Source organism: Onychostoma macrolepis, chromosome 23 (assembly GCF_012432095.1).
Source record: "Onychostoma macrolepis isolate SWU-2019 chromosome 23, ASM1243209v1, whole genome shotgun sequence".
Classification (NCBI taxonomy): domain Eukaryota; kingdom Metazoa; phylum Chordata; class Actinopteri; order Cypriniformes; family Cyprinidae; genus Onychostoma; species Onychostoma macrolepis.
Genome location: NC_081177.1, coordinates 14,469,105 through 14,496,961, shown reverse-complemented (window position 1 = coordinate 14,496,961; position 27,857 = coordinate 14,469,105). Strand labels below are relative to the sequence as shown.

General features: G+C 36.2%; 3 protein-coding genes across 8 annotated transcripts in view; all 3 read left to right on the top strand.

The window, feature by feature from the left end:
* The first annotated feature begins 180 nt into the window (after nucleotides 1–180).
* si:dkey-78k11.9 (P2Y purinoceptor 1) lies at nucleotides 181–15,842 on the top strand. Of its 2 annotated transcripts, none has more exons than XM_058762951.1 (2): nucleotides 181–1,018; nucleotides 15,754–15,842. In XM_058762951.1, exons 1-2 carry the CDS (start codon nucleotides 354–356, stop codon nucleotides 15,764–15,766), a joined length of 678 nt encoding a protein of 225 aa, XP_058618934.1. In that variant the 5' UTR covers nucleotides 181–353; the 3' UTR covers nucleotides 15,767–15,842. The 2 variants fall into 2 exon arrangements, with proteins under 2 accessions (XP_058618934.1, XP_058618933.1); XM_058762950.1 differs by lacking the exon at nucleotides 15,754–15,842 and adding an exon at nucleotides 1,223–2,274.
* pfkfb1 (6-phosphofructo-2-kinase/fructose-2,6-biphosphatase 1) lies at nucleotides 2,966–23,428 on the top strand. 5 transcript variants are annotated; one of them, XM_058762923.1, is made up of 14 exons: nucleotides 2,966–3,114; nucleotides 16,555–16,680; nucleotides 17,014–17,110; nucleotides 17,252–17,318; nucleotides 17,523–17,597; nucleotides 18,024–18,080; nucleotides 18,160–18,281; nucleotides 18,394–18,601; nucleotides 18,978–19,124; nucleotides 19,213–19,317; nucleotides 19,958–20,087; nucleotides 20,198–20,260; nucleotides 20,611–20,675; nucleotides 20,753–23,428. In XM_058762923.1, exons 1-14 carry the CDS (start codon nucleotides 3,063–3,065, stop codon nucleotides 20,810–20,812), a joined length of 1,374 nt encoding a protein of 457 aa, XP_058618906.1. In that variant the 5' UTR covers nucleotides 2,966–3,062; the 3' UTR covers nucleotides 20,813–23,428. The 5 variants fall into 5 exon arrangements, with proteins under 5 accessions (XP_058618906.1, XP_058618902.1, XP_058618904.1 ...); XM_058762919.1 differs by lacking the exon at nucleotides 2,966–3,114 and adding an exon at nucleotides 3,899–4,089; XM_058762921.1 differs by lacking the exon at nucleotides 2,966–3,114 and adding an exon at nucleotides 15,754–15,936 and having other exon boundaries at nucleotides 20,753–23,425.
* itih6 (inter-alpha-trypsin inhibitor heavy chain family member 6) overlaps nucleotides 22,084–27,857 on the top strand; it is a 21,364-nt gene continuing 15,590 nt past the window's right edge. The window contains exons 1-3 of the mRNA XM_058762965.1: nucleotides 22,084–22,188; nucleotides 23,385–23,420; nucleotides 24,300–24,454. Coding sequence (XP_058618948.1) covers nucleotides 22,084–22,188; nucleotides 23,385–23,420; nucleotides 24,300–24,454 — 296 coding nt within the window. The remainder of the gene's footprint in view (nucleotides 22,189–23,384; nucleotides 23,421–24,299; nucleotides 24,455–27,857) is intronic.

The following is a 27,857-nucleotide window of genomic DNA, read 5'->3' as shown; positions in this document are numbered from 1 at the left end:
ATAAGGGAGATTTTTTTTATTACATGTACTCCGGGTATAACTATATAACGATATATACTGACATAATTGTATTATTACTTCATAATTAAATTACTCAAAATATGAGTAAACAAATACAGGTCTTTTAGAATTCAGACAAAACATATGATTATTGTATGTATAAATGTATAGGCTAATAAGTGCTGTTTCTCTATAATCTAAATTAGATAAAGCTCAAAGTTCAGAGTTGTTTTTGACATGTGCTGTGCCTTATTCCTTGAAGGCTTCAATCAACGTGCCCACTTCCTGTGATAAATTTTGTCATGCATCTCCAACCGCCAACAAGAAAGTCTGATGATCGTCTTTAATGAACGATGGAGTCCAATTCTTCCTGTAAATCTGTCAATTTTGATTTCACGCACACCTTTTTGCCCGCAGTCTATGTGACTGTTTTCATTCTTGGAGTTATTGGCAACTGTTTGGGGCTGAAATCTATGTATTATAACTGGAGGAAAATTGGTAATGTTAATATCTTTGTGCTCAACCTTTGCCTGGCGGACATTTTATATCTTTTAACCTTGCCATATTTGGTGGTTTACTACGCTTCCAGCAGCAAATGGATATTTGGAGCTGTTTTCTGCAAGATTTTAAGATTGTGTTTCTGCATCAACCTGTACGGCAGCATTGGTTTCCTCACATGCATCAGCGTTTACAGGTACCTCGGCATCGTTCACACTTTGAGGGTTAACGGCAGAATTACAGCGAGACACTCTGTAGCGATTGCTTTGCTGGTGTGGGTTTTGGTTTTTCTTCAGTGCCTGCCTGATATGTTCTTTGACAAAACCAACACCAACGTAACATCATGTTTTGACACAACTTCAGACAAGTACATTGGGGAATACCTGAACTACAGCATCGGAAGGACGGTTGTTGGATTCGGGATCCCTTTGTTAATAATGATATGCTGCTACGGACATGTGGCGTTTACTCTGATGACAAAGAAAGGCATCGATGTGATCTTGAAGCTGAGGTGTCTCAGGTTGGTTGTCATCCTGACCCTGCTCTTCTCTATTTGTTTTATTCCTTATCACATTTTTAGAAATTTAAACCTGGCAACTCGAATCTCCAAACTGGACGGCACGTGTCTGAAATGGTATTCTAATGTGTACATCGCAAACCAAGTTGGTAATGGATTGGCATGCATGAATAGTGCGATCAACCCACTGGTTTACCTCTTTAACAGTGATGAATTGCTGATGAGGTGTTTCGTAAAGTGCAGACGAGCCCGCCAATCTGCTGCCGTCTCTCTTGTGGCAGACTGTCCCTGACAGAAGCAAACTCTCAACAGCATGGCAATGAATTAGAGATAAATGGAGATTCTTTGTTGTGTGATGACAGGACGTGACTGTTCATCGAGAGTGAATGAATGAAACGATTCTTATCTTGTTCATCTTTATGAAAGTTGGTTATTTGGGGTCCCACTCTGTTATGCCACAGAGCATCTTTTGAAAGGATATGGTCTCATGCCTCACTGTATTCTGAAAAACAGAAGTGAGTTTGTTCTTATTGTGTTTCAACTTTCAACCATCAAGGTCATTTTATGGCATAATAGCTAAATGTGGTGTATTTTTATGTGGCTTGCAATGCTTATAGTTTTACACATTGAATGACTGAAAATACATTTTTGCTTTTTATGTTTGCATGCATACATACAGAACTTCACAGATTGTTGAGTTGGATAATGTACATTGATATCACAGTAGTGCTCTAGTAACACTACTAAAACAAACACAAAGTGACCTAATGGTTTTTATTACACAGGATTACACAAATGAACAGTGTTATAATATCCACATTAAGATATGACACACCAAGCAATCTTATATGACTGCCATGTGGTAAAGTAAAAGCAAAACTGAAAGATCCGAACTTTCTTCAAGACTGACAAGATGGAGGTGGATGGATGGATAGATAGATAGACTTGCATCCCAATACATGAAGATATATATTATATACAAACAAGATGGAGATATTTGAACTAAATATCATGAAGAAATGTTACCTTTCCTTTGTATGATGGATTTTGGTATTGTGTTTTGTCTCTGCTTGATGGCTAACATAAAAAACTGTTCTCTAAAGAAGAAAAAAAGAAAATAAATTCTTTATTATCCCCATTACTTTAACACAGATTGTAAATATATATTATGTTTTTATATATTTGTTTATATTCTTTTTTTTTAACATTGTCAAAGCAATAAATTTTGAGGAAACGCTTGTGTCACTGTGTCATTGTTGTCTAGAACTTTTGGAGAAATATTATTTTTAACAGTTCCCATTGAAGTTCATGACTGTCAGATAAACACATCTTGCTTTACAGGGATGCAATGATGCATCAATTTTAAAATTTTAGCAGATATCGATCATATTGGCTATATATAAACGAATAGCCTGAATAATTAATTGTACATAATTTCTACCATTTTCATATTTATATTATCTTTTTTTTGACAGTAGTGACAGTAGTGGACAGGTTGCCTTAAACTTTTTAAGTTTGCTCAACTTTTTATTTATAAACTTTTTACAGTGCAGTAAAAAATCTAAAGTTGAGAGAACTTAAACGTTTAAGGTAACCAGCTTCAGCAGATTTTTGAGTTTTCTCAACTTTTTTTTTTTTTTTTTTTACAGTACATCTGGATTTTATAACCACTAATAACTATTACACAATATCTAATATTAGCAAACCTAACCATAAAATTGACAGCGGTTTATACTGCACGTAAACTTAAAGACTGTGTGTGTGTGTTTAGTGGAAAGCGTAAAGGTTAAAAGCCAGAAGCATAGCCTTTGCTGCTGTTGTGAGGAGCCTGCTTGCTGAGCTTGTGAACTATTGGTCTGGCAGACATTAAAGGACAAGGCCAGGCGGCACAGATCATATGTCTACATGACATCAGGGTGGGGGATGATGGGGGAGAGAATGCTTCTCTCATTTAGTTCCATTAAAATGAGCATCTGAAGTACATCACACTGCTCATGACAGAAGTTGGGGATCAATATTTAAGGTTATCTGCTAGTTTTCCCTAAAAATGGATGCACTTCCGAAGGAGTTCCGCAGACGAACACGCTGTGACAGTGCCGGTGAGTTCAAAGTGTGACAACTGAACTGATTGAGCGTGAACAGGCAACAGATGGATAGTGCTGAGATAGTTTACAGACTGCATAAGCTGTCAGAATAAGGCAAAGCTTTTTTTTTTTAAATGATGATTTGAATTTTTCCTGGTGTATTAGTGACATTTGGATGTGTGCTAAATGGAGGGTAAAATTTTCTATAGAAGCAGGAGATAAAATGATTAACTTGTTTATTTTACAAAAAGCACAAGCAGCACATGTGGTCATGGCGGTGTGGAATGTGTACAGGAAGTCTCAGGGCGAAAGTTTCAGATATCAAGAGTCAAAGGCGAAGAACAGTGTGAGTGCACGCTTGCTTAAAACTTCCTGAGACATTACTGAGGTTGTTACAATTCTTATCAACAAACACATCAACCAGAACATGATGACCCTTAATCTTTATACAAATAGAAATAAACACATGAAAACTCACAAGTAAACTTCAATACAAAATTAACACACTCACATTTTACAAAAATACATTTTTGCTCAATTCCGATTTATTGCTCAGATCCGATTTTTTTGAATGGCTGTTCACATTCATCATATTATTTTATAAATGTGGCTAATATTAGATAGACCTACCAGTGTGAACGAGTGACTGTGTTGAGCCCATTTTCGACCCCTGCCAAATTATCACCCCCTCTCGTTAAAATCGCTAACTAATCCTAACCCCTCCCCCACAACTAACCCTAAACCTACCAATACTAGGGGGCAGTAATCTGGTGGGGGTCAGAATTTGGCACAACACCGGCTCTGAACTGACTCGTATGCGCAAAAGAACCATAACAAAAAAGCATGAAGCGCGCACGGAGGCCACTGAATTGAGCGAGTGTTTACGCGTTCATTTAGTCTATAAACTGATGCGCCGCGAAAGCCAGCGAATTCATGACCAGGCGATAAGGAGGACGAAGATGAGGAGAAAAATGTCTACGGTACAACCCAGTAAGTTTAGCTTGTATAGAGCTGTCTCTGTGATACAGCGTAAAACAACGATTCCATGTGATTTGTGCTGTTCACACTGTTACGAAACTAAACGATCTAGCTAGCATATGAGCAAAAAATAATTTGGGCCACATTTTCCTGCAGCGTGAAAGTAGCCTTTATCACCAGATTTAAAAAACAAACAAAAAAAACATTCAAGGCAAAAGTGGCTCAGAAAATGGAAATGAGTTCTGAGAAAAGTTCTAGTATGCCTGCAGATTCCACTTTATTTAGGGTATATCTAATGCAACAACAATGAGGCCTTTTTGTTTTTTTAGATTTAGACTTTTTTGTGACTCTTGACATTCATTGTGACATTAAGTTAAACAAACCTGGTTAAAAAATAAAACTGCATGCGTCTCCTGAAAAAAAAAAAAAATCGCTAAAACCGGTTGGCTGGTTTAAGCTAGAACTAGGTCTCCCAGCCTCACCAGCTAAAGAGGTGGTCAAAATACCTCTAAAACCACTGATCTGTATAATGACTCTCAATAGATCAGTTTCTAAAAGCAGCCTGCTGACCAGCTATGACCAAGATGGACGACCAGCTAAAACCAGCCAACCAGCAGTTTTTAGTTGTTTTTTTTGTTTTTTTGTTTTTTTCAGCAGGGGGAAGAACGTTGTTTTGATTGTGGATCGAGCACTGATCTATAATAGAGATATATAGAAAAATATTGTTATATAGGTCAGTGGGTTCGATCCAACACTGTATGTACGTCTTATCAGAGCTACTTTTCTCTGTGAACAGATACAATGTGACTCCCATAGTATGCATTTCCCACGAAATCTGTCCCAACAGCTCTGAAATCCAATATTTTATGGTTAACAAAGTTTATTTGGATAAAGACATTAGAAAACCGATTTTATTATTATTATTTTAAAAACGTTATTATTATAATTGTTTTTTTAAATCAAAGTTAGACTGTAGATTTAGTGTCTGCTACTTTTAGGGCATTTGTACCTCACAGTTAAAATGACATTAATGGCTATATTACCAGACACATCTGAAGAGCAATTACACGTGCATCACACTATATTTATTTGCAGGCAGCTAACGTCATTTCAACATCCTGTTTGCGTGCTGCACCGCATTTTGATGTCAGTACATCACAGCAACCCCATTTTAAATTGTGCACTATTCCCCTCTATAGCAGTGGTTCTTAACTGGTTTGGCCTTGGGACCCACATTTTCCCATGGTCATCAAGCTGTGAGCAACTTGAGCACTACTATGAATATATATAATTTGTTAAAAAACAAAAACTTCAACCTTAGATAAAAGAACTCTACCAAATAATGAGATATCTCTCTGAAGCCAGATGTTAAAGATCTGTTTGGTTTTTTTTATTTATTTTTTTTATCAAAAAAGTTTAAATGATGTCTACTGATTGAATTTTTAGTTATATGAATTCCTAAATATTTTACCCTTTTTTTTAACTGGGATACCTCCTAAGAATATATCATCCATATCATGAATTGACATAAATTCATTAAGTTAAGTTTTAGACCAGAGGCACATGAAAATTGTTCAACCAATTCCAGAGCCTTTGGTAACTGATTTTTGTCCTCCAAAAACAGCGTATAGTGTCATCAGCTAGCTGCGCAATTTTGATCTCCCAGTCAAATACTAAAATTCCTTTAAAATGATCATCTTGGTTAATTCTTAGACAGAGTAACTCTGTGGCTCAAAGAAATAAAAATGGGGAGAATGGACAGCCCTGTCTGACACCACGATATATGTTAAACCTCTTAGAAGTGTCAAAGTTCACAATCACTGAGCTGTTAATACCTCTATAAAACATGGTTACAGTCTCTATAGATGCTTTACCAAATCCAAATAATTCTATAGAGTACGAAAAATAAATTTGTGTTCTATGTAGTCGAAAGCTTTATGAAAGTCAAGAAAAGGTATGAGACCATCTGAATGAATTAGATCTGAATAATCCAGCAAGTCCAGTACTAATCTTATGTTGTTAGAAATGTGACAGCCTGTCATGAAACCAGATTGAGATTCTGAAATAATATTGCCTAAACCATAACTTAATCTTTTAGCATATACAGAGGCTAATATTTTATAATCTAATGTTAACAAAGAAATAAGTCGCCAATTATCGATTACCAAAGGGTTCTTGTCAGGCTTCGGTATAAGAGAGATGACTCCCTGTTTCATAGTAGTGCTCATATCTCCCTCACTGATGCATTCCTCATACATATGAAATAAAGGCAATTTAATAAACTCCCAAAAATGGAGATAAAATTCAACTGAAAGCCCATCAATCCCAGGGGATTTACCTTTTTTCATTTTATGTAGAGCTTGCTTGATTTCATCAATTGATAAAGGAGAATCACAAATTTGACTATACTCCAGATCAATAACTTTAATATGGTGTTTAACTAAATCAACAAATCTTTCAGAAATATTATATAAAAATAGCTAGAATTTCTTTCCCCTCCTTCAGCCATTTTACACGAGATCTTGTATGTGCACCTTTAGCCAAACCTAAATAGGCTTCATCAAGCTCCAAATTTAACCTTTTTATTTCTAAATTATCCTCTTCTGTAATTTTACTTTTAGCTAGTAATGCATTAAGTTTATTAACCAACTCTGAATCAGTTTGATGTTTACTCTTTTTAATTTCTTGACGTCTTTTAACTGCTATGTCTAGCTTTATATTTGAAGAACACCCATGTTTTTTTATAATCTCCATTTAAGTCAGTGAATAATTCTTTGATAAGCTTGATGATACTATCATTAAATTTTTTGATCTTTTAACATGGTATTATTAAGTTTCCAATAGCACCCGAGTCTTGGATTATCATGGATGTCACTCATCTTTATACAAACTAATTTATGATCTGATAAGGGGGCAATGGTGTGAGAAATATCTTTTACGTAACTGAGGATAGAAGAAGAAATCCAAAATAAATCAATCCTAGACCTAAGAGATAAAGTTGTATTTGACCAGGTAAAATCCTTCGTATAAGGGTTAAAGAACCGCCATGCATCAGTCAGGGAGAGATCTGTGCAAAGAGAAAAAAATGAAATCATTATTCATTCCACCGGGGTATCTATCCAGATAATCATCCAAACATTTGTTGAAGTCTCCTCCTAGAATAAAATAAGCATCAATATATTTTATATTTACTTTCCTAAGTTTATCCACTAGATGAGAGAACATTACTTTGTTGGATGCACTAGACTTGTGACCATACACAGGAAGTTATGAAGGTGGCATTATCTTGTTTGATTACGGTAATAACCCATCTGCCTTCGTCAAAGCTCAAAGTTTCTAAAACAGTTCCTTTAAAACGGTGTAACATAATAGCAGTACCAGCCGAGTGATTGCTGCCATGACTAAAGAAAATTGAGTTTCCCCATTGATTCCTCCAAAACCTAACATCCGTTTCCCCTGAGAGAATTTCTTGAAGAAAGATAAGATCAGCTGCACTTCTTTTACAAAATAAAAAAAAAAGCTTTTCTTTTCACACTGTCCCGCAAACCTTGAACATTCAATGTTACAACAGACAATGATTTGAACTTGTACTCCATAAGAAGAACCACCAAACAATTGAAACGAAAACAACAAAAGAATAGCTTTCTTTAGTTTTACCCTAAATGTAAAGGGAGAGGTGGTTAATAACCTATAAAATATAATGGCTTCAATGGTGAAAAACAATTAGAGAAAAAAGTCAAGGTTAATATTAAGGTTGACAACAATTAAGGAGGATCAAACATAAAAAAAAATGTCCATGTTACACACAACTTAAGAGTTTTTATGCAAATAGTGTTATCAACAGTTTTACGCGTTTTAGAGCACTGCATGAGAGAGGTATCCAGTGCAGTCAGTAACTTAGCTTAGGTAACATCCGAGTAGAAGACTTGCTTCCCATCAATCAAAGCAAAGCTTTGGAAGCTTGCTCTCTTGCCCTCCTCCCGTGCCTTCCTTCACGAGAAGCCATAGCTTGTCCCGCATTGCTCTATATCGTTGGGAGACAGAGTCTCCGAAAGACGCAGTCTGTTGTCAGTTAGAAATTTGCATCCTCTGGCAGCACCCCAAATCATGTCACGGATGCGACGCAGTGAGAAGAGGATTATGATCGATCTGGTCGTACCATCCGCTTGTTTCGGTCCCAGACGATGAGCGACATCGAAACTGTCCTGGAGCCTGTCTCAAATTCCAGGAGCGATCTTCTCTAGTGTGTTAAGAACCACACTTCAGACATCCTCTCCATCTTTTTCCGCAACACCATGCAACTTTAGACACCTTCTCCAACTGTAACGGCTAAATCCCTGTACACTCGCTTTCAATGATTTGTTTTCCTTTCTCAAAGCATGGACCTCTGATTCCAGATGATTAAGAGCCTCTTTATGAACGCCGACATCCACAATAAGTTGTTGCACCATCGCTGTCAGACTCTTGATTTGTTTCGAGGTTGCTTCGGTGGTAGTTTCGATCGCTGAGATCTTTTGAAAAGTCTTGTAGTGCTTTAAAGCCAGCTCGCATATTGCGGCCAAGACATCCCCATTACTGCTTCCACTTACGTTAGATTCCGCGCGTTTCGATTTTTTCGCTGCTGGCTTCTGAGGAGTATCCAAAAGAGCAGCGACAACAACCTCATTATCAAAGTCTGGACATGTGTCAAACCATTGTGATTCCGTATCTTGCTGAATCTTACGTTCAGTGCTAACGGAGGCCGATGCTGAATCCTCAAACTGATCAACCGTATCAGACGCGTTGGAAGCCATGTTGTCAAGCCAAGCTTGTTTAACTTTTTCTTTCCTCTTTTTCCCATGCATAAAGATGTCAAAAGGGAACTGTATGACTTTTTCGCTTAGGTCCATGTTATCACCAGTTTAAGTAGTTGGTTATATCACCACTTCACCTTTATTTCCCTGTAGCGCAAACACACAACCGCCTACATCGCCGCCATCTTGCTGACCGCTCCAAAAACTAGATTTTGTTAATACTATAGACTTGGGCTTTGTCCAAATACCCACACTTGCAGTCTTTGCACTTGAAATACTTTGCATTTTAAAATCAACTTCTAAATGTCTGTTCAGTAGTCCCTATAACATGACATAATTTTCATTTGTGGTGCTTATAATTAAATGATAAAAAGCAGTTGCAAATGTTGTACAAAATAAATATCACCACTACTCATCTTTGCACCAATAAAACCTAAAAACACAGTTTTTCTACCAAATTATTTGTAATATCTAATTATTACTCATATTTAACTTGCATTGGAATGGCTTCCTTGACCTCTCGCAAGAGGTCAAGGAAACCTATCAAAAGTATCAAAAGTCTCACTATTTATTTCCAGAACATGATGCATGATGGGATACGCTTAGCCTCAAATACCGCTAAGGAGCTTTTCGAGATTTAGTATCCATTAAGGGCACTGCACTTTGGCATTTTGAAGATATGGGACAGACTTGCACACTTACTTCCTGCCAAGACCGCAAGTGTGGGTATTTGGACAAAGCCTTGGTCGATGTCGCATCATAGCTGTGTGGGCGGAGTCAGCGTGCGGGAAAACGATCCTTTCCCCCTCATTGGAAAAGCATGGTGTTGACCCAGAATGGTCTACATAAAATCATTTCTGCCGCTCAACAGAGCAGATACGTCGAAAAACTGAGCCGTATTGGGTCGGACTGTCCATACAGTATCTGTGACTGGACAAACGACCCTACGGAATGGCTAGAGGTGTCATTTCCCGACACTTTTTGTTACTTGATTGAGTCTCCAGGCAAGAGACAGCTTACTACAAGCCTATACGTGATGGCTTGTGAAAGTTAATTTTTTGTCGTTTTGTTTTGCTTCATTTTAATAAAGTGATAAAGACTAGAGTAAAAGCCTGTCATACTTTATTGATATATTAAAAAGAATTTTAACATTGATAAAACATAGGTAACATTAAAGGTCTACTGAAGTGCCTTGAAATGCACAGCATTATGTGGTGTGTGCTAGACGTATAGCCTAATCATTTTCACAAATACATGCCGTAAAAAATAAAAAGATATAAAATAACATGAAAATATCTCTTACGAAAATTAACCGTGGTTACAACAAAAAAAAAAAAACATGGTTACTATAGGTAAACCATGGTAAAAACAAATTAAACATATTTTGCTACACTAACCATGGTATTTGAAGTAAAACTGTGGTTATTGGCTACAACTGGTAATAAAAACGCCCCCAAAAACACAGTTAGCTCCTACTATAGCATATACTATAGTAATACCATTGTTAATTTTCATAAGGGATTGTGTAGCCTATAATAATACGAAATAATGTTTTAATAGATTATGACATTTACATCACAAAATATCAGGGAGTGACATTTATTTGATGTGAAGGAGGGTTAACTGTAAAGTCCCATCAAAACTGGGTTGCGGTGCAATGACAGGTCATTGAAGGGTAAGATGTGTAGCCTATCTGGAGTGCATATAAATATGAATATTAAGCTTGATATGTTTTATACTAATCAATAACTGCTGTCAGAGTTCTGATGTTGTGTGCTACCCGCTCAGATTGTGCTACCTCCGTCTGTTTATTCGGCAGTATATACATCTTCAGATCGTTTTTTTGAAAACTTATTAGAGGTACAGAACGCCAACTTTTCGGCATTGCACCAAGCAAAAATCAATTGAAATCATAACAAAAAGTAAAGATCAAGCGCCTGACAAGGTCTCCGCGCATTAATTCGAATGGTTTTCGCCCCACGGCATGAGAGTTTGATTGACAGGCGATCAGAACGCGGATATTATGTGCCGCCGTTGCTGTCCGCCATCTTGCACGACAGATACGGCCTACCTCCATAGAAATACATGTTAAAACGGGGTAAAAAAAGATAGACTGAATTGAAACTTTTTCAATATAACTAAATATAAAAAATGTGTGGAGAGAGATGCTGCATTCACGCCAAGTCCTAATTACGGTAATTCCGAGATGACAACACGTGATGTTCAACTCAGTACTGTTCAAGTCCTAAGACTGGTGATTATCCGTTTCTATAGCGACAATCAACAAAATGAACTCGCGACCGCATAAAAATGTTATTGGCAGCTGTAAAACACATTACATTTGTATGCTACTGCTAATTATTGCAGAACACAGAAACCTTGTCAGGCCAAAAATAATCACAAACCGTGTGTTTGTTTGTTCGTTATTATTAATGAAGGCAATACATATTGCTAACCTAAACAAACAACAACAAAATAATAACAGTATGAACACTTACATAATGTTTTTATATTATAGTACATTATAGTAGCCTATCTATGTATCTATTTTCCCCTTTTTTAGAGCAGTATAGCTTTCTTTGAAAGCGCCGCCATTTTTCGCTGGTGCAGAGGTCACCTGGTACAAGCCGTAGCTCTCAGAAAACTCCCAGTTCACAAGTTGTAATTACGACTTCTATGAGGATGTGAACGAATTTTACAAGTTGGTATCTCCTAATTACGGTTATTACAACATGGCTTGAACGCACCTTTAAGCTGTGCTGTTATTGGTTGCCACGGTAACGGCAATAAGCTGGTGAAGTACGTTACTTCAGCGAAACAAGCTTTGAAGTAACGTTAAGCCAAATTTATACTTCTGCGTCGGACCTACGCCGTAAGCTGTGCGTCGGTTTTCATTACGTTACTTGTTTTGCGTAGGCTACCAGAAAATCTGCCACGTCAGGCGCTGTACGCATGGCTAGCAGCGCTTAAATACTGAGTGTTAAATAATAAAACAATATGTTAAAACGTGTGCTGTTATTGTCGTGGCTCGAGAGAGTAGATTTCTTCAATGAAGTCAGAGAAGCTCAAAAAGCAGAGTTTCAGATGCCAAAATAAGATTTTATTAAACAAAGTAACAAATCCGAGAAGACAGCTAGCCGCCTCATCCACTGCTTCTAATTCTCTGTCTGTCCATACATCCTTTTTATACCTTTTTACTAACCAATTGTCTGTTTTTGCCACAGTTTATTACTAGCCCACATGGCCCATTTTTATTGGTGGGATTTGGTCAGATCCACCATTGTTTAAGAATGGCTACATCAAAATGGTTACATCGAATCTGCAACATTAAATTAGTTTACACTCTAATGGAAAAACACCAGTATTCAAAAGTCTATGGGATAGACTCTCTCTGTGCTTTCCCACGAAACAGTGGTGTTATTTTGTATCACTTTCAGCCTTGAAAATCTTCCCCTTAAATTCTGTTCCCATACCAGTACTGCACAATGGATGGACTCTTATATTTCACAATCTGTATTAAGACATCTAGTATTGGAATAATTCAGCATATTAATCAGTATATGGATTGCTTTCATGATCATACATCATATTTTAAGTAATATAATACCATATTCAGTAAATATCATAATATAGAGTAAAATAACACAATATTATCATTCTGTGGACAAATTCCCGTGAACTTCGCCCCGATCGGGAGCTTTATATGCACATATGTGCGCTCATCTGTTTTCAATGCAGGTTCACCGCGACGCTTCATGTCATCTTCCCACTCATTAAACTATGACAGGTTACTGCAAAAAAGACGGTCACTGCGACACTCTAAAGTGATGAGAGTGAAACTATGGCGGTATGTACTTTTTAAAAACCTTTTTTAGAGGTTTCACGTTATATTGTAAGTCGCTTTGGATAAAAGCGTCTGCAAAATGACTAAATGTAAATGTATATTGTTGGGTCGGAAAATATGCAAATGCGCATGCCCAGCCGCAGCTGTATCCCTTCTAGCCTTAACCACAAATCAGACAGTAGTAGATTCATTTAGGTGGATTTAAACTTGAAAAATGGTGTGTTCCGCGGTTGAAATAAAATACTTTTCATTTCGTGCTTTAAGTAAACATGAAAAGACGATGGGTTCACGTGTTTGAACTGAGGCAATTTGATCTTGTCACAAGACACATTAAAAAGAGGGTTCTGAGACCTTGTTTCACATCAGAAGTAACCTGCTCTGTCTTTCTCTGTCGGTGTGTTGTCAGTTTCCTCTTTGCTCTGCGTTGTATTTTTTCACTGCCTGAGAACATGTGTAGTGTGAGAGCGCTATTGTTTGTCGGTCATGACAACAGTAACTAGGGTGGGCGGGTTTTGCGAACGGTCAATTATGTTGGTATGAGCCACCACAGTCATTTTAAACATACAAATGACACAAAGAGAAAATAACATGGTATTTTTGGGTTATGGAAACAGCAGTTACCATGGTGAATATAATCAAACGTGGAAACTGCTCCTGAATAGAATGAATATCATACCTTCATGCAAATCCTTCCCAGCTAACACACGCAGTACCAGTTATGTGATTTATCGGTACTGTACTTTTATTTCACGCGTTGCATGCTCATAGTTTCTGCGCTTTAGTGAAGTGATATACAGCGCGCCGCGCCGCGTTCGCGCGTGCTATTGAAGAGTAACATATAACATCTGGCAGGACAGGATAGTTCGCTTTTCTGAGTTGAGAGACTTTTTATTTCATAACAAGTTACAAAAATAACGATAGAATAAAGACACTGATATTAAACTTGTCAACATCTCATCTCACCGCAGATACTGAAACGGGACACTCAGGCACTCTTTACTTAAACTGCATCTGACAGAAGTGTCAACAGCTTTCATGTACGTCTTTTAAAATAAAAGTCTCGCATCAGAAAAACATTTAGAATTACATTTATTGTTGTTGATGTCGTTTCTTTGCCCCTACACTCCGCGACCCACTTTTTGCACTTACAGCAACTTTACACAGGCCTTCTGCAGAGGAGATGTTACATTATTAAGGCCATGATATCAAATGACACCTGGAGATCAGGGACCAACCTGAAGTCAGGCACCTGCAGAATCAGACATTACATAAGTCTGTCTGCAGTCTTGCTAATCTTGTTATTTACCACATCCTGACTAAGCTGCTTTTGAACTTGGCCTCATCATGCTCTACTACAATACAACTGTGTGATGCTAAATGGGTCATGAACAGCAATATTGGTTCTTTCACTTTTCATCACTTTTACTGTATAGGGTCTCCAATCCTGCTCCTGGAGCTTTCATTTCATTTGCCAATCATTTTTATTCAGCTCTGATGATCTTGATTTGCTGGTTTAAATCAGAGTTGGAGCTGAACTCTGCTGGACAGTAGGTGGGTTGGAGGGCTCTGTTGTAGTTTTTTTTTAGTTGGAATTATTTTTTTTAAGTGTGTTGGTCATTCATTTACATGACAGTTGTGTTTAGTGGGCCTGAAAACACAAACTTTTGAAAATGGGTTTCAAAATGCACATTTTTGAAAACAATACCATTATTGTTTCCATGTAAACTACAAAAACTGACATCATGTGCATGCGCATTATGTGATAAGACTATAGGTGCATAGTGTTTCTTTACAAAGCGATATCACCAACTACTGGCCTGGCATGCACAATACAACCTTTATTCAGTTTCACAGAGATTGTTGTCTTGCAAAAAATGCTTTATTTTTAGTACATTGTCATTGTGTAAATGTGCCCTTAAAGGATATTATTCAAACTTTAGAATAAAAAAGTTGTAAAACATACTTCAATAATCTTTTTGTTTACAAGAAAATACTATTTCTGTTTTTCTACTTCAAAATTTCATGTTTAATTCAATGTTTTACTTGTTTATTTGTAATTATTTTTGAAGTTTACTATCAGTTTCTGAGTTAAAATTATTTCTACACCTAATTTTTTTGTGTATAAAATAAATAGCATCCACATCAATGCATGATAACGTTCTGTTTATTATGAGTGCATCCTGCAGTCATGCCGTCTGACGCTTCAAATGCTTTAACTCTTTACAGTGTGGTGGATTCTGATTGGCTGTCAGTGTTTTATCGTTTAGCTTGATAAATTTGTTCTGGAAGTCATTCATATGATATCATTCCTCTGTGTCGTTATTGCTGTGGTTTGGACTTAAATATGAAGAGTTTAGATGTAAAAGCCTCTAAGTACGTCTGACGTTTTTATTTAAAATGACCATTTCTTTCTGCCTACTATGTATAGGTTTCTATGTAATGTACTGGTACTTCTGAATGTGTTGAGGCTGGGATTTATTTAACGCATTTGAAGTGAAAGTACTTGATGAACATATGCTATGCGTGGAGAGCATTCACTCAGTATCATTATCTCATTTTTGACCAAGATGGCTTTTAGAGGCTTTTGCATTGAAACTCTTCATATTTTCATAGAATTAGAATGATTATTAAACCTTATAGATATAGTTATCAACTTTGCTGTGAACAGAACAGAATAAATACTGTAGATCAAAACCAGTATAAAGTGAGACTGTCAGATTAAAAATTTCTACAAAATGTATAGGCCAATTAAAAATAAATAAAAAAATCTAATTTCGTTGTATTTTACAAATTTGCAAATAAACACACTGCATACATTCTAAATAGGACGGTACTTGTGACTGTCTAAATATATACATGGAGTAACATATTTGAACATAATGTTTGCTTTTTATTTAAGAAATGGTGTAGTTTTTGTCATGAAGCCAAAAATGACAGACTCAAAGCCTCTAAAGGGTTAACTAAGTCAATTACCCATTGGCAGCCAGGATTCTGTCGCTCCACCAACCCTGTCTCTCCTCCCAACTCTTCCCGCCTCAGTCAGGTGACCTGAGCAGGAACAGGGTTGATGAGATCCCAGCCATGTGTTCTCAGTTCCTAAACACACAATCAGCTGTGCACGGCCTAACGACATGTCCATGGAGCAGAAGGAGCTCACACAGACACCACTGCTCAAGATATGGGTGCCAGGAATGGGCAGTTCCTTAGGGCAGAGGAGAGGCTGTAAGTGTGGGGATCATTTAATTCACCTGCCTTTCCTTTTACTATACTTGCTTATTCTCTCTCCTCTAAAATTCTTGGTGCATTAAGAATGTTAATCTCTTGTAGATGATCAACCCGGGTGTTGTGAACTTCAGCCCTGCCTGCTTCTTTTGTCTACAGTTGTTTGCCTCTTGAAGTTGCACCAATTTGTGTTTTTGAGAGCTTTGTTTCTTCAGTTGTGGCAACAGAATCAACAGGAATTTTAAGTGCTGGAGTTGGCTTCAAGACTCATGTGACTCCTTGGTTACTGTGGGATGTTCTTTTAGTAGTTTTCATACTCTTTGCCATCCAAGTCATTTGAATAACCCTGCTGTCTCGGTACAAATCAGTATAGAATGAACAACAAACTAATGATGAAGATGTACGGTTTTCATTGCAGGAGTCAGTGGGTTCCTGTATGTACTTTGAAGCTAATGTGGCAGCTCTCTTCTTGTACTGCTTCCATTGTTCTCATTTCTTTCAAATGAAACAGACAGTTATATTAATTTTGCATTGGCATATGTACTCTCCTACTTCAACATCTCCAAGTGATTAAAACTTATTCAGACTTTAATGTCAATGTTTTCTACTGGTCCACAGCCTCACGACCCCAGTTTACAAACTGTCCCACAATGATTGTGATGGTTGGTCTGCCAGCCAGGGGAAAGACCTACATCTCCAAAAAGTTAACCCGATACCTAAATTGGATTGGAGTCCCAACTCAAGGTTAGTGTATATATTATGAAGTTAATGATCAGCCCTTAATGGCAAGTATTTGGTTTTGTTTATGTTTGTGGTGTATGTATTTCATATAAATTTTTTGCTGATATATCATCATAATTTACATTGTTATACAAACACACTCGCACAAACACACACATGCTGTATAAATATTGCATAGGTATACACGTCTATTTATAAATTGTTTGCTATATGTATCAGCATTTAATTTTAAATAAAAAATATATCTATAAATGTAGTGTATAAATATATATGTAAAAATTATCTGCTAACTAACTTTTTTTTTTTTTTTTTTTTGATAATTAATTTTATTCTAAGTCTTTAATTTGGGTCAGTATCGAAGGGAAGTTGTGCAGACATACAAGAACTATGAATTCTTTCGTCCAGACAATGAAGAGGCCATGAAAATCCGCAGGTATAGTACGTTTAGGATGATAGTATATAACTTCTAAATAAGCAATGTTATTTGATTATAAACTCTGTCTTGTGTCCATGTATTTGATTATGAACTATTATGTGTAATTTGCTCAATAATATCTGTGCATTATGTGTTCAGAGCCTGTGCCTCAAATGCCCTTAAGGACATCGCCAATTACTTCACTAAGGAGCAGGGACAAGTTGCAGTGAGTCAAGAATGTAATGGATAAATGGTTCTTCTTGTCTGTCCAAGCTATGAATTCAACTTTTCAAGCCACTATATGAATCTGTCTGACTTTACACCCAATAAGATTGCAAATTTACCAGCTTAGTATGGGATTCTCAGCATTCTTATTGAGGATTCAACCAATCATTGAGGCAAATCAATCTCTGACGAATACACTTCACAGGTGTTTGATGCCACCAATACTACAAGAGAGAGAAGAGGAGTCATCATCAGTTTTGCCAAGGAGAAGGGCTATAAGGCAAGCGCAGGGTTTTGCTTGTTCAACACACTGCATTATGAAAGTCTGCCCCACATCTTCTTTGCAAATATTTCATTAAAAATATGATAAGGACTAGAAGAGATTGTTGTGCTCCAAGCTTAAAAATCAAATTGCCTCAGGTGCATAGAGCCAAAAAAAGATCAAAACAAACAAGAAGATTGCTAACTGCACAGTGAATTAGAAACAGACTGGAGAAGGTCTAGTAAAAATATTTTTTATTATATAAACTACAGGGTGCAAATATTAAACCTATGATATAAATAAATTTATCAATGTAGAAGTAGTTTGTTAATAGAATGACTACAATTTGAAAACCGTTAAACTGCTGTCATTTTATAAAATTATGTAATATTTTGTAAATGATGGTTTGGCAACCAACCTTTCACAAAAAATGTTTATGTGCAGGTGTTTTTCATTGAGTCTGTTTGTGACGATCCAGAAATTATTGAGGAAAATATAATGGTAAGATTGTATGTTATTAAACTATTAAAATATTTTTAAGATGAGAGAGCCGTTATTATTATTTCCTTGTTTTTGACAGCAAGTAAAACTGAGCAGCCCAGATTATGAAAACTACGACAAAGAGGAAGCGCTGGTGGACTTTCTGAAGCGTATTGATTGTTATAAAATGTCCTATGTCCCCCTGGACGAGGAAAAGGACAGGTACACTGCTGCGGATGTTTCAAATGTATGAAGATGTTATGTGCATCATTTCCAATTATTATGGACTCAACTTCTTTACTTCCTCTGCTCTGCCTCTCCATTTGTTTCATAGACACCTCTCCTTCATTAAGATCTTTAACGTGGGATCCAGGTACCTCGTCAACCGCGTCCAGGATCACATTCAGAGTCGTATAGTGTATTACCTCATGAACATCCACGTCACACCACGATCCATCTATCTGAGCCGCCATGGAGAAAGTGAGCTCAACCTGCTTGGAAGAATCGGTGGAGACACAGGCCTCTCTTCACAGGGCCAAAAGGTGATTTTTTTTTTTTTTTTTTTTTTAAGATCAGAAACTAAACACAAAATCTTGGTCAAAGTAGATCAGTTTACGTATGAAAGGGTCAAAGTGTATCCTTGTTGAGGGTGAAAATTGTAAATGTCTCACTGTTTTTGAATACCTCTTTGTTCACAGTCCACACTACAAAGCAATAACAGCATTTTCACATTCATCACTAAGCTCTATTTTTGCTGGACAAAAACGCTGTTTAAAGGCCAAATCGTAAGACAAATGAGACATTTTCAGATGTATGTGGATGTAGTGTTAATTCTAAAGTAAGCCATGCATTTCTGTGATTTCAGTCTTCCTTAAACACACAGATATAGACTAAACTTATGTCTGTTTTGTTGTATAGTATGCTAAGGCCCTTGCAGAGTTCATCAGGGGTCAGTCCATCAAGGACCTGAAGGTGTGGACCAGCCACATGAAGAGGACCATACAGACCGCAGAGGCACTGGGCGTCCCATATGAACAGTGGAAGGCGTTGAATGAAATCGATGCAGTAAGCTAGTCATGCTCTATATATTAAAGGTATATGCACGTGAAATGCAAATGTCAAGAAAAATGGTTGAACTCTGGTACATTTTAAGGGTGTATGTGAGGAGTTGACATACGAGGAGATTCAGGCAACCCATCCAGAAGAGTTTGCTTTAAGAGACCAGGACAAGTACCGCTACCGATATCCAAAGGGTGAAGTGAGTCCTGTACACAACACAACTGTGTTAAAATGAGTTTGTGCGAAAATGTGCACTACTAGTCAAAAATTTGGGATAATTAAGTTTTATTAATTACATTTTTTCATGTTTTTGAATTCATTCTCTTATACTCACCAAGGCTGCATTTATTTGATCAAAAATAATGATGATGAAGTAATGTGAAATGTTATCATGATCTAAAATAACTCTCTTCTGTTTTAATAGATTTAAAATTTAATTTATTCCTGTGATGGCAAACCACACTTAACTTTTCAGCAACATTACTCCAGTCTTCAGAGTCACATGATCCTTCAGAAATCATTTTAAAATGCTAATTTGTTCATCAAGAAACATTTATTTTATTATTAGAATTTTTTTTGCTGCTTAATAGTTTTTTTTGTGGAAACCAAGATACGCTGCCACTCAAACAACAAAATCAACATATTAGAATCATGTGACACTGAAGAATGAATGAATGAATGAAGACTGGAGTAATAGCTGCTGAAAATTCAGCATTGCCATCACACAAATAAATGACATTTTTAAAAATATTACAATTGAAAATGGTTATTTTAAGTTGCAATACTGTTCCACAACATGACTGTTTTTACAAACTTTTGAACTTTTCTGTGTTCTACAGTCGTATGAAGACCTGGTGCACCGTCTAGAGCCAGTCATAATGGAGCTTGAGAGACAAGAGAATGTGCTGGTCATTTGCCACCAGGCAGTCATGCGTTGTCTACTGGCCTACTTTCTGGACAAAACTGCAGGTCTAAACCAAAAACAACCAGCAATTGCTGTCACTGACTATGAACAAAAAAAACATTGTCACTGTCATAGCATTTTTCATGCAAATTATACATTTCTGATTTCTCCACAGATGATCTACCATATCTAAAGTGTCCTTTGCATACTGTTCTCAAACTAACTCCGTTAGCTTACGGTGAGTAAGCATAGCTACGGTTTTATTTCAAACATGGATCTGTTCATGATTAGGGTCTAATTTGGGGTCCTGTTATCATTTTTATTTTTTGTCTTCAGTCTGAGAGAACTACTCTGTAGATATGTTAGAGAAATAATTACGATAAAATGAAACCACCATGAAAAGCAGTTTTTGGCCAGTACAACCTTCTTGAATACATTAATGAAAAGCCACAAAAGAACATTAGAATTCTGACATAATCTGTTGCAATGATATTGTAACCTGCAACTACATAATTTTCCCTCATTACATTTTATTAATGAAAAGTGCTACATATGAGTATAGCATGTTCTTTTATGCCCTCCTTGCAGGATGCAAAGTGGAGTCCTTCTATTTAAACATCCAAGCAGTGAACACACACAGGGACAGACCCACAGTAAGTCATGAAACCCTCTGGAAAGATGTTTTAATCGCTGATCAGTGTCTTAAAGCGATTTCTTATTTGCATTCCAGAATGTGAATGTCGCAAGAAAGCCAGAAGAAGCACTACAGACTGTACCTGAACATCTATAATCATAAAAAAAATATAAAAATTAGCCATTTTTGCACAATTAATCTACACATAGATTGTGTAAATGGATAACAAGGTGGGAGGAAGGAATTTAAAAGGACATAAGCGTTTGTTTCCATTTAAGATTATCAAGGCCTGCAAACACAAAAGTGGGATCCAAAAGTCTGAGACCACATGTTTTTTTTTTTTTTTCCTTCTCAAAAAATGTAAAACAAACAAATAAGACATTCTGAAGTGACTTTTAATTTTTATTTCAAATTCAACTCTTCATTCAAAATTTGTGGTTAATATGAATTTTCCCTACAAATTATATTCATTTTGTATTAAATTGGAAAACTCAGAACAGATTTATTTTTTTTGGTTTGCATTTTCAATAGGGCTCTCAGGCTTCTGAATTGTACTTTAGTTTTTCAAACTAAACTGTGAAAATCAAATATGTTTGTACTTTGTTGATGAGATGGTTGCATTGGCCTAATGTTTTTAGTTGAAATGGATATTGCAATTTTTACCTTTTACTAGTTTAAAATGTTTAGTTAGAACAGGTAAAATCCCCATTGTGTTCAAGTGAATAGTCTTTATTTTATTAATTTTAATATTGTGTTCAAAGATAATACCCTTTTATGTGTTCATAAAGTACAGTAATCAGAAGACAATTCAGTTAGTTAACAGCACCATGGACAGCAACCAAACAAATAAATTTATATTAGTCGTCACAGTATCACACAAGAGCATTCTCAAGCCACTTTACTCCTCACAATTCATTATTAGTATGTTCACGAGCGCCTGTCCAAAAACCTAACTGAGATTTCCAGAGTAAACATTCAGTATCCAAGTACTTCAAATATGGTGACAGTAATGCGGTTTTAGAACAATTTTGTAGCGACTGAAAGGCTTCTGGCAACAATCTTCGGAATTGTAGGCATTCACGGGTTAATGTTTTTTTTTCGTGCCCCCCAAAACCGTGGCGAGGCTCTGCGAAATTACCAGTATGCACACGTGAAAAGAGCTCCCCTTGAAACCCACAAATACCTGCGCATGATTGAAACTCATTTGTCATAACCAAGTTATTTTTCCAGTCTAAATGAGCATCCATCTCTCTTATGGCATTATCGTGGCTTCAGTATCATTTTTAGGATCAGTTTGGAAGGGAGGGGGAAATACTGCCCCTTTTATAAACAACTTTGTGCCGTAAAATGTGAAGTTAGAGGAAGACCTTACGCACTCGCCTTACGGGCATAACAGTGGTTTTGGCTTTCCCACACAATCTGAAAGCATGGATGTTAAACTGGATTTGACTATCCACGCTGTCGTTTTCATCCTACTTACTGTTGTTCCTTTTGGATGTGCGCATTTCGACGCGCAGTCGGTCCCTCTGCAGGTATGTGTAATTGGTAATAGCATTATTACTCATAATTTTACACTTAAACATTATTTGCCCGATTGTTCTGTGATTTATTTTCCTTTGATAAGTCAAATGTGAAGTTTGTCTTGAGTGAAAGATGCTATTTTGCGCGACACAAACACTAAATCGCCTCAACACATTACGCGCGAAAACGCACAGTCTGAAGAATCGCACAACATTTAAGAATTTCTGTACCAGTGGAATGTTATTTCATTCTTAGAATTTTGTATGGTTTATCTATGGAACCTTTTTGTATTGTATTTGGATGCCTTAGGAAACGGAAGGGAGGTAAATAACAATCTGTTTACAATCCTTTTGGTAATCGTAATAGTTAGCAACATTGTGTGTTCTTAAAGATGTAGTTTTTATTGTGCTTTACACTGGAATCTTAAAAAGTTGTAATAAAGATTCCAACTAGGTTCCAAATTATGTGTGAAATTCAAATTGTTATTCTGTACTAATTTCTTATTGCATTCCTTCTGGGCTTTTGAGTCAAATAAGGAAAACATTCAAGTGATGTCATTTTTAGATTACTGTATTCACATATTATGCCCATTAACAGACTTGCATGTCATAATTATTTAGCAGCTGTTTTATTATCTCACAAAATTAGTTTTAATAAACCTGTCACAGCAGGTTCGTTTCAACAGTGTACTGGAAAGTTATAGTAGCAAAGACACATTTTTCCATATTTAGCTTTTCGTTTGTGTTTACAGCAATCTCCTGGAGATGTGGTAATATATTGGCACAGCAGTGAATTATGTGTAAATCCTCCAGTGGCCTTGTGTACAGTACTGACATTTAGTTCCATTTCCACCCCTTTCATGAATAACTTTGTTTCAGTCTATTTCAAAGTAAGATCAAGACCAAACCACTGGCATTTGAGAATACTGGGAGTATTTCAAACTATTTTTACTTCAAATGTAATTTGTGGTTGGTAAAATATTAGTTAATTAACTTTATATGAACAACACAAAGTTTGTATGCATATTTAAAGGTGAATGGCACTAAGGAATGAGGTTTGTTTTGTGATGCATATATTTATAACACCACCTTTTGTAGATAATTTTGTGACATACTTTTACTGAATGTAATGTAAAAGTTCCTTACACACTCTGGATGGGAGATATCAAGAAAATAACTGTAGGCCTCACATATTTTATACTTTTTAGAGACTGAGACGTCAGACCTCAACAGCAAAACCAGCAGTAAGTATGACAGAAAAAGCTATGTTTTTGCTTTCTGCTAAACTGTAAATATTAAAGATAAATGCCTTGGTTTTTTTTATTTGCTTTGGTTTATTGTGAAATACCATAAAGCACCAAATAGTGTTCTAGCCTTTTGACCCATGGGTTCCTTTTCATTTTAGAAATATGCACAAACATGAATTTGATGCCTTAGGAACCAAGTGTTTATTCATATAAAACACATGAGAATGTTTACATGAGTTAGAAGCAATATGAGCAAAACAATTTAGATCAGTAACTGGAGACAGAGAGCAAAGCAGAAGCTGACTTAAATGGTAATGTTGACATTGTGTATATATAGAATAATTATTAATTTTTTTTTTTAACAAGACATTCTATAATCTTAAATATTTACTGTCAGAGACACTCAGACCCATGATAATATCTTTTAGTCTTCATAGTTTTTAATGTGTAGATCCGGCTAATTGTGTTAATATTTGTTTTTCCGTCACTTAATCTTGTCTTTAAATTATATACACAGCTTCTTTGAGCATATGCTGTTGCATGCAGTGCATGAAAGAGTGCTCAGATAGACTGGCTTTTCTGTAGCCAGACCAATGTGGTCTGAATCAGATTCAAGTAAACAGATTGAGATGTGACAAAAGTTCAAAAGTCCTGAGAAATCAAAATTAACATTCTAATCATACAAATTGTTCAATAAAGTCATGTCATGTTTTAAATGGATGTTTTTTTTTTCACATGTATTCCCTAGCAAACCTTCAAATATTCATGTTCATGTGCACAGCTTTTTTTTTTTTATAGCTAATATAAGAAAATGGAAAGATTTCAAAAATAAATAATGTGGCTTGGCATATTAATGTATTATTCTGGTGCCCTTAGCTCAAGGTGACGGATTACCATGTGCGATGTTCTGTAGTGTCTCGCTATGCTGTAACCACAGTAGAAAGCACCGTATGGAACCAACTCCACATTACTAAAGAGGCGGCCTTTGAGGTGGATTTATCTTCATCTGCATTTATTTCCAACTTTACCATGTGAGTCAAAATTACACCACATTCTTTATTCTGGCTGTCAAATCAGTTTAAAAAGTGAAATTGCAATTAAATTGAGTATCGCTTGGCTTAAGTTTGAAGTTTTCCCTGAATAGACACAGCAGGTTTATAATTGCACTAATGATTTGTTCATGTGGAAAGAAGCGCTTTGTGATCAAAAGGGATTTTTTTTTTAATGCTCAGATCTAATTTACAGAAATAATTAAAAGATTACTTCTATTAAATGTTAAAGTTCTGTCATCATTTACTTACCCACATGCCGTTTCAAAAAATGACTTCTTTCTCTGTTATTCTGTTAAACATGAGAGACATTTTTAATAACACCAGTTGTAATGAATTGGAACTTTCAAGCTGTAAAAATGACACACAAGCATTATAAAAGTGTCACTATTTTCTAAATCTTCTGAAGCCATATGACAGCTTTTTGTGTGACAAACACTTACATTTGAGACAAAAATCTCAGTGTCTGGCCTCCTTGGCACATTCATGAGAAAAGTAGCAATGTGTGAACAATTCATTCTTTTGAGTTTAAGCCAATGAATCAGTTGATCTAGTTCATAAACTTTGAATGATTCATTCATAAATTAGACTGCTCTCTTCATCTCACTGATCCAGATTCAGCGGTTCTTGAGATGAGATCTCAAAGAAGGAGAAGATATCAAGTGAATGGCTACGTAAATGTGGTCTGATTGTCTCACAGAGCTTTTTTTATAGCTTGTGAATAGTCATAGATCACTTTTTAAAATCATATTTTAAGGTGGTTTTGCATCCTTTTTGAAGCTTGAAAGCTTCAGTCCCCACTGATTGAAACTGCATGGAATACAGCAACCAACACATTATTTAGAATTTCTACTTTTGTGTTATACAGAAGAAAGAAAGTCATACCGGTTTGGGACCCACATGAGTGAATAAATAATGAAGAATTCATTTTTGGGTGAACTGTCCTTGTAACTTTCACTTAATTATATTCTATCAGTTGTACCCTTTTTTTTTTTTTTTTTTTTTTTTGTACAAATTAAGGAACATTGAAAAGGACACTGGAATGGAACAACAACAAAAAAAATAAACAAAAAGTACCTAGTGAAGCAATCATTTGTTCACCAGAGTAAAAGTTCTGTAAACCTCTTTTCCAGAAATGCTAAATATAAATAATTTCCCACAAATAAGGCTCCATAACAGCTTGATAAAGCACACAGGGGCTGGATTTGGAAGCGGACGTGGGTCAAAAGTAAAGAACGTTCAGGCCAGATGAATAGCAGGCTTTGTCAAGAAAACTCAGAAAGCTAATAGAGAAAATGACGAGAACTGGCTCTGTTCACTCTCCCTTTTACCCAGCAGAGTTTACTAAGGCACACGGCCAAGGTACACACGCTCACACATTTACTTGCATATAAATACACACACATGCGTGAAAAATGCACACATGTATCCATCAACAAAGCAGGGCTTCAAGTTTCAATGTACATTACAGATGTATACACACCCTCAAAGAATCAAACAAATACAGACAGACACTTCCATCAGGCTCTGTATTTTTTCAAATAGCTGTGGCAAATGTGTTTCTTTCGTGCAGTAGCATTTGTTAAACTGTGACTGAGAGCTCTGTGTTCACAGTGTCACATGCACAGCCATCCCAGACCTCTCAGTGCCACACATACATGCAGGCGCCTGATTTTCCACTGTGCTTTAAACTATCCATTCACCCTGCTCTTATTCAAACAGGCTCTTTTTCAAGGCTGTTGGTGTATTTTGGTTGGTTCTTGTTGACTTTTATTTAAATATATTTGCTTATAGGGGCTGACCTTACTTTAGAATTTTCTCTGCTTGACTCTCGTGTAAAGACACAAAGAGAGTATGGATAGCTTCGTGTGGGTGAACTCCTGAGCGTTTATGCAGAGGAAATGCTCCTGAACTGAGCGTTAAGTGGATTTTGGAATTGCTACGATTGCGAGAGTTTCTCAGTAATTATGGTTTGTGAGGGGAAATTACATTTTCTTTTTGAAGCGATCCATTTCCACTTGTTTTTGTGAGTTTAAATTAAATACAAAACACAAAGGCAGAAAATACGCACACTAAATGAAATGCAGAGTTCATAGTCCTTTTGAGCAAAAATTTATTCCTGAAGATTTACATAAAGGTGACAAAAACTAAAGTGCACAAACAAAAAAGTGACTGTACGCGCGCACACAAAAAGCAAACGTTTCAGTCCTGGCTGGACTGTCTTCAGTGCTAAAGAATTTGATTGCATTTTGAATTTGAAAATGATTGCATTTCTTAATTTTTAGTTAAGAAAGGCAATCATAATTGTGAGAAATAAAGACGCAATTACAAGAAAAAGTAGCAATTACGAGAAATAGTCACAGCTGTGAGATATAGTGTCACATTTTGCAACTTTGATAATAGTCACAACTGTGAGATTAAATCACATTGTGAGACAAATGTAATATGATTCACAACCATGAAAAAGTTACAACCCGAATTCCAGAACTGTTGGGACGTTTTTTTTTTTAAATGTGAAAGAGAATTAAAACTAAAAGAATTTCCAAATCACATGAGCCAATATTTTATTCACAATACAACATAGGTAACATAACAAATGTTTAAACAGAAATTTTACAATTTTATGCACAAAATGAGCTCATTTCAAATTTGATTCCTGCTACAGGTCTCAAAATAGTTGGGAGGGGGGCATGTTTACCATGGTGTAGCATCTCCTCTTCTTTTCAAAACAGTTTGAAGACGTCTGGGCATCGAGGTTATGAGTCTCTGGAGTTTTGGTGTTGGAATTTGGTCCCTTTCTTGCCTGATATAGGTTTCCAGCACAGAGATTTCTCCATTTTCTCTGAATCTTTTGATGATGTTATGCACTGTAGATGATGAGATTTGCAAAGCCTTTGCAATTTGACATTGAGGAACGTTGTTTAACTCAATTAACTTTATTAGTTGCTAGATGTTCTCCCAGCTGAATCTTTTCAAATTGTCTTGCTTTTTCAGCCCTTTGTTGCCCCGTGCCAACTTTGAGACCTGTAGCAGGCATCAAATTTGAAATAAGCTCATTTAGTAGATAAAAGTGTAAAATTTCTCTGTTTAAACATTTATGTTATCTATGTTCTATTGTGAATAAAATATTGGCTCATGTGATTTGAAAGTCTTAGTTTTCATTTTATTCAAATTTAAAAAACGTCCCAACATTTCCGGAATTCGGGTTGTACAATTGTGAGAATAAAGTCTCAATTTTGAATTATACAATTGCAATTATGAGAGAGTCACAATTAGTGATAGTTACAGTTGAGAGAAAGTCACATTTTGAGATATAGTCACAGTTGCTTGCTAACTATAAAGTCGCTAACTATTAAAAAAAAAAAAAAAAAAAAAGTCACAGCTG

What these genes read in the sequence shown, in the direction of transcription:
- si:dkey-78k11.9 (XM_058762950.1), top strand. Translation starts at nt 354, where the DNA reads ATGGAGTCCAATTCTTCCTGTAAATCTGTCAATTTTGATTTCACGCAC. An exon ending in TTGAAGCTGAGGTGTCTCAG is followed by an intron (nt 1,019 to 1,222) that starts GTTGGTTGTCAT and finishes CCTCTTTAACAG; the next exon opens with TGATGAATTGCTGATGAGGT.
- pfkfb1 (XM_058762919.1), top strand. Translation starts at nt 3,915, where the DNA reads ATGCGCAAAAGAACCATAACAAAAAAGCATGAAGCGCGCACGGAGGCC. An exon ending in GAGGCCATGAAAATCCGCAG is followed by an intron (nt 17,111 to 17,251) that starts GTATAGTACGTT and finishes TTATGTGTTCAG; the next exon opens with AGCCTGTGCCTCAAATGCCC. An exon ending in TTATTGAGGAAAATATAATG is followed by an intron (nt 18,081 to 18,159) that starts GTAAGATTGTAT and finishes TGTTTTTGACAG; the next exon opens with CAAGTAAAACTGAGCAGCCC.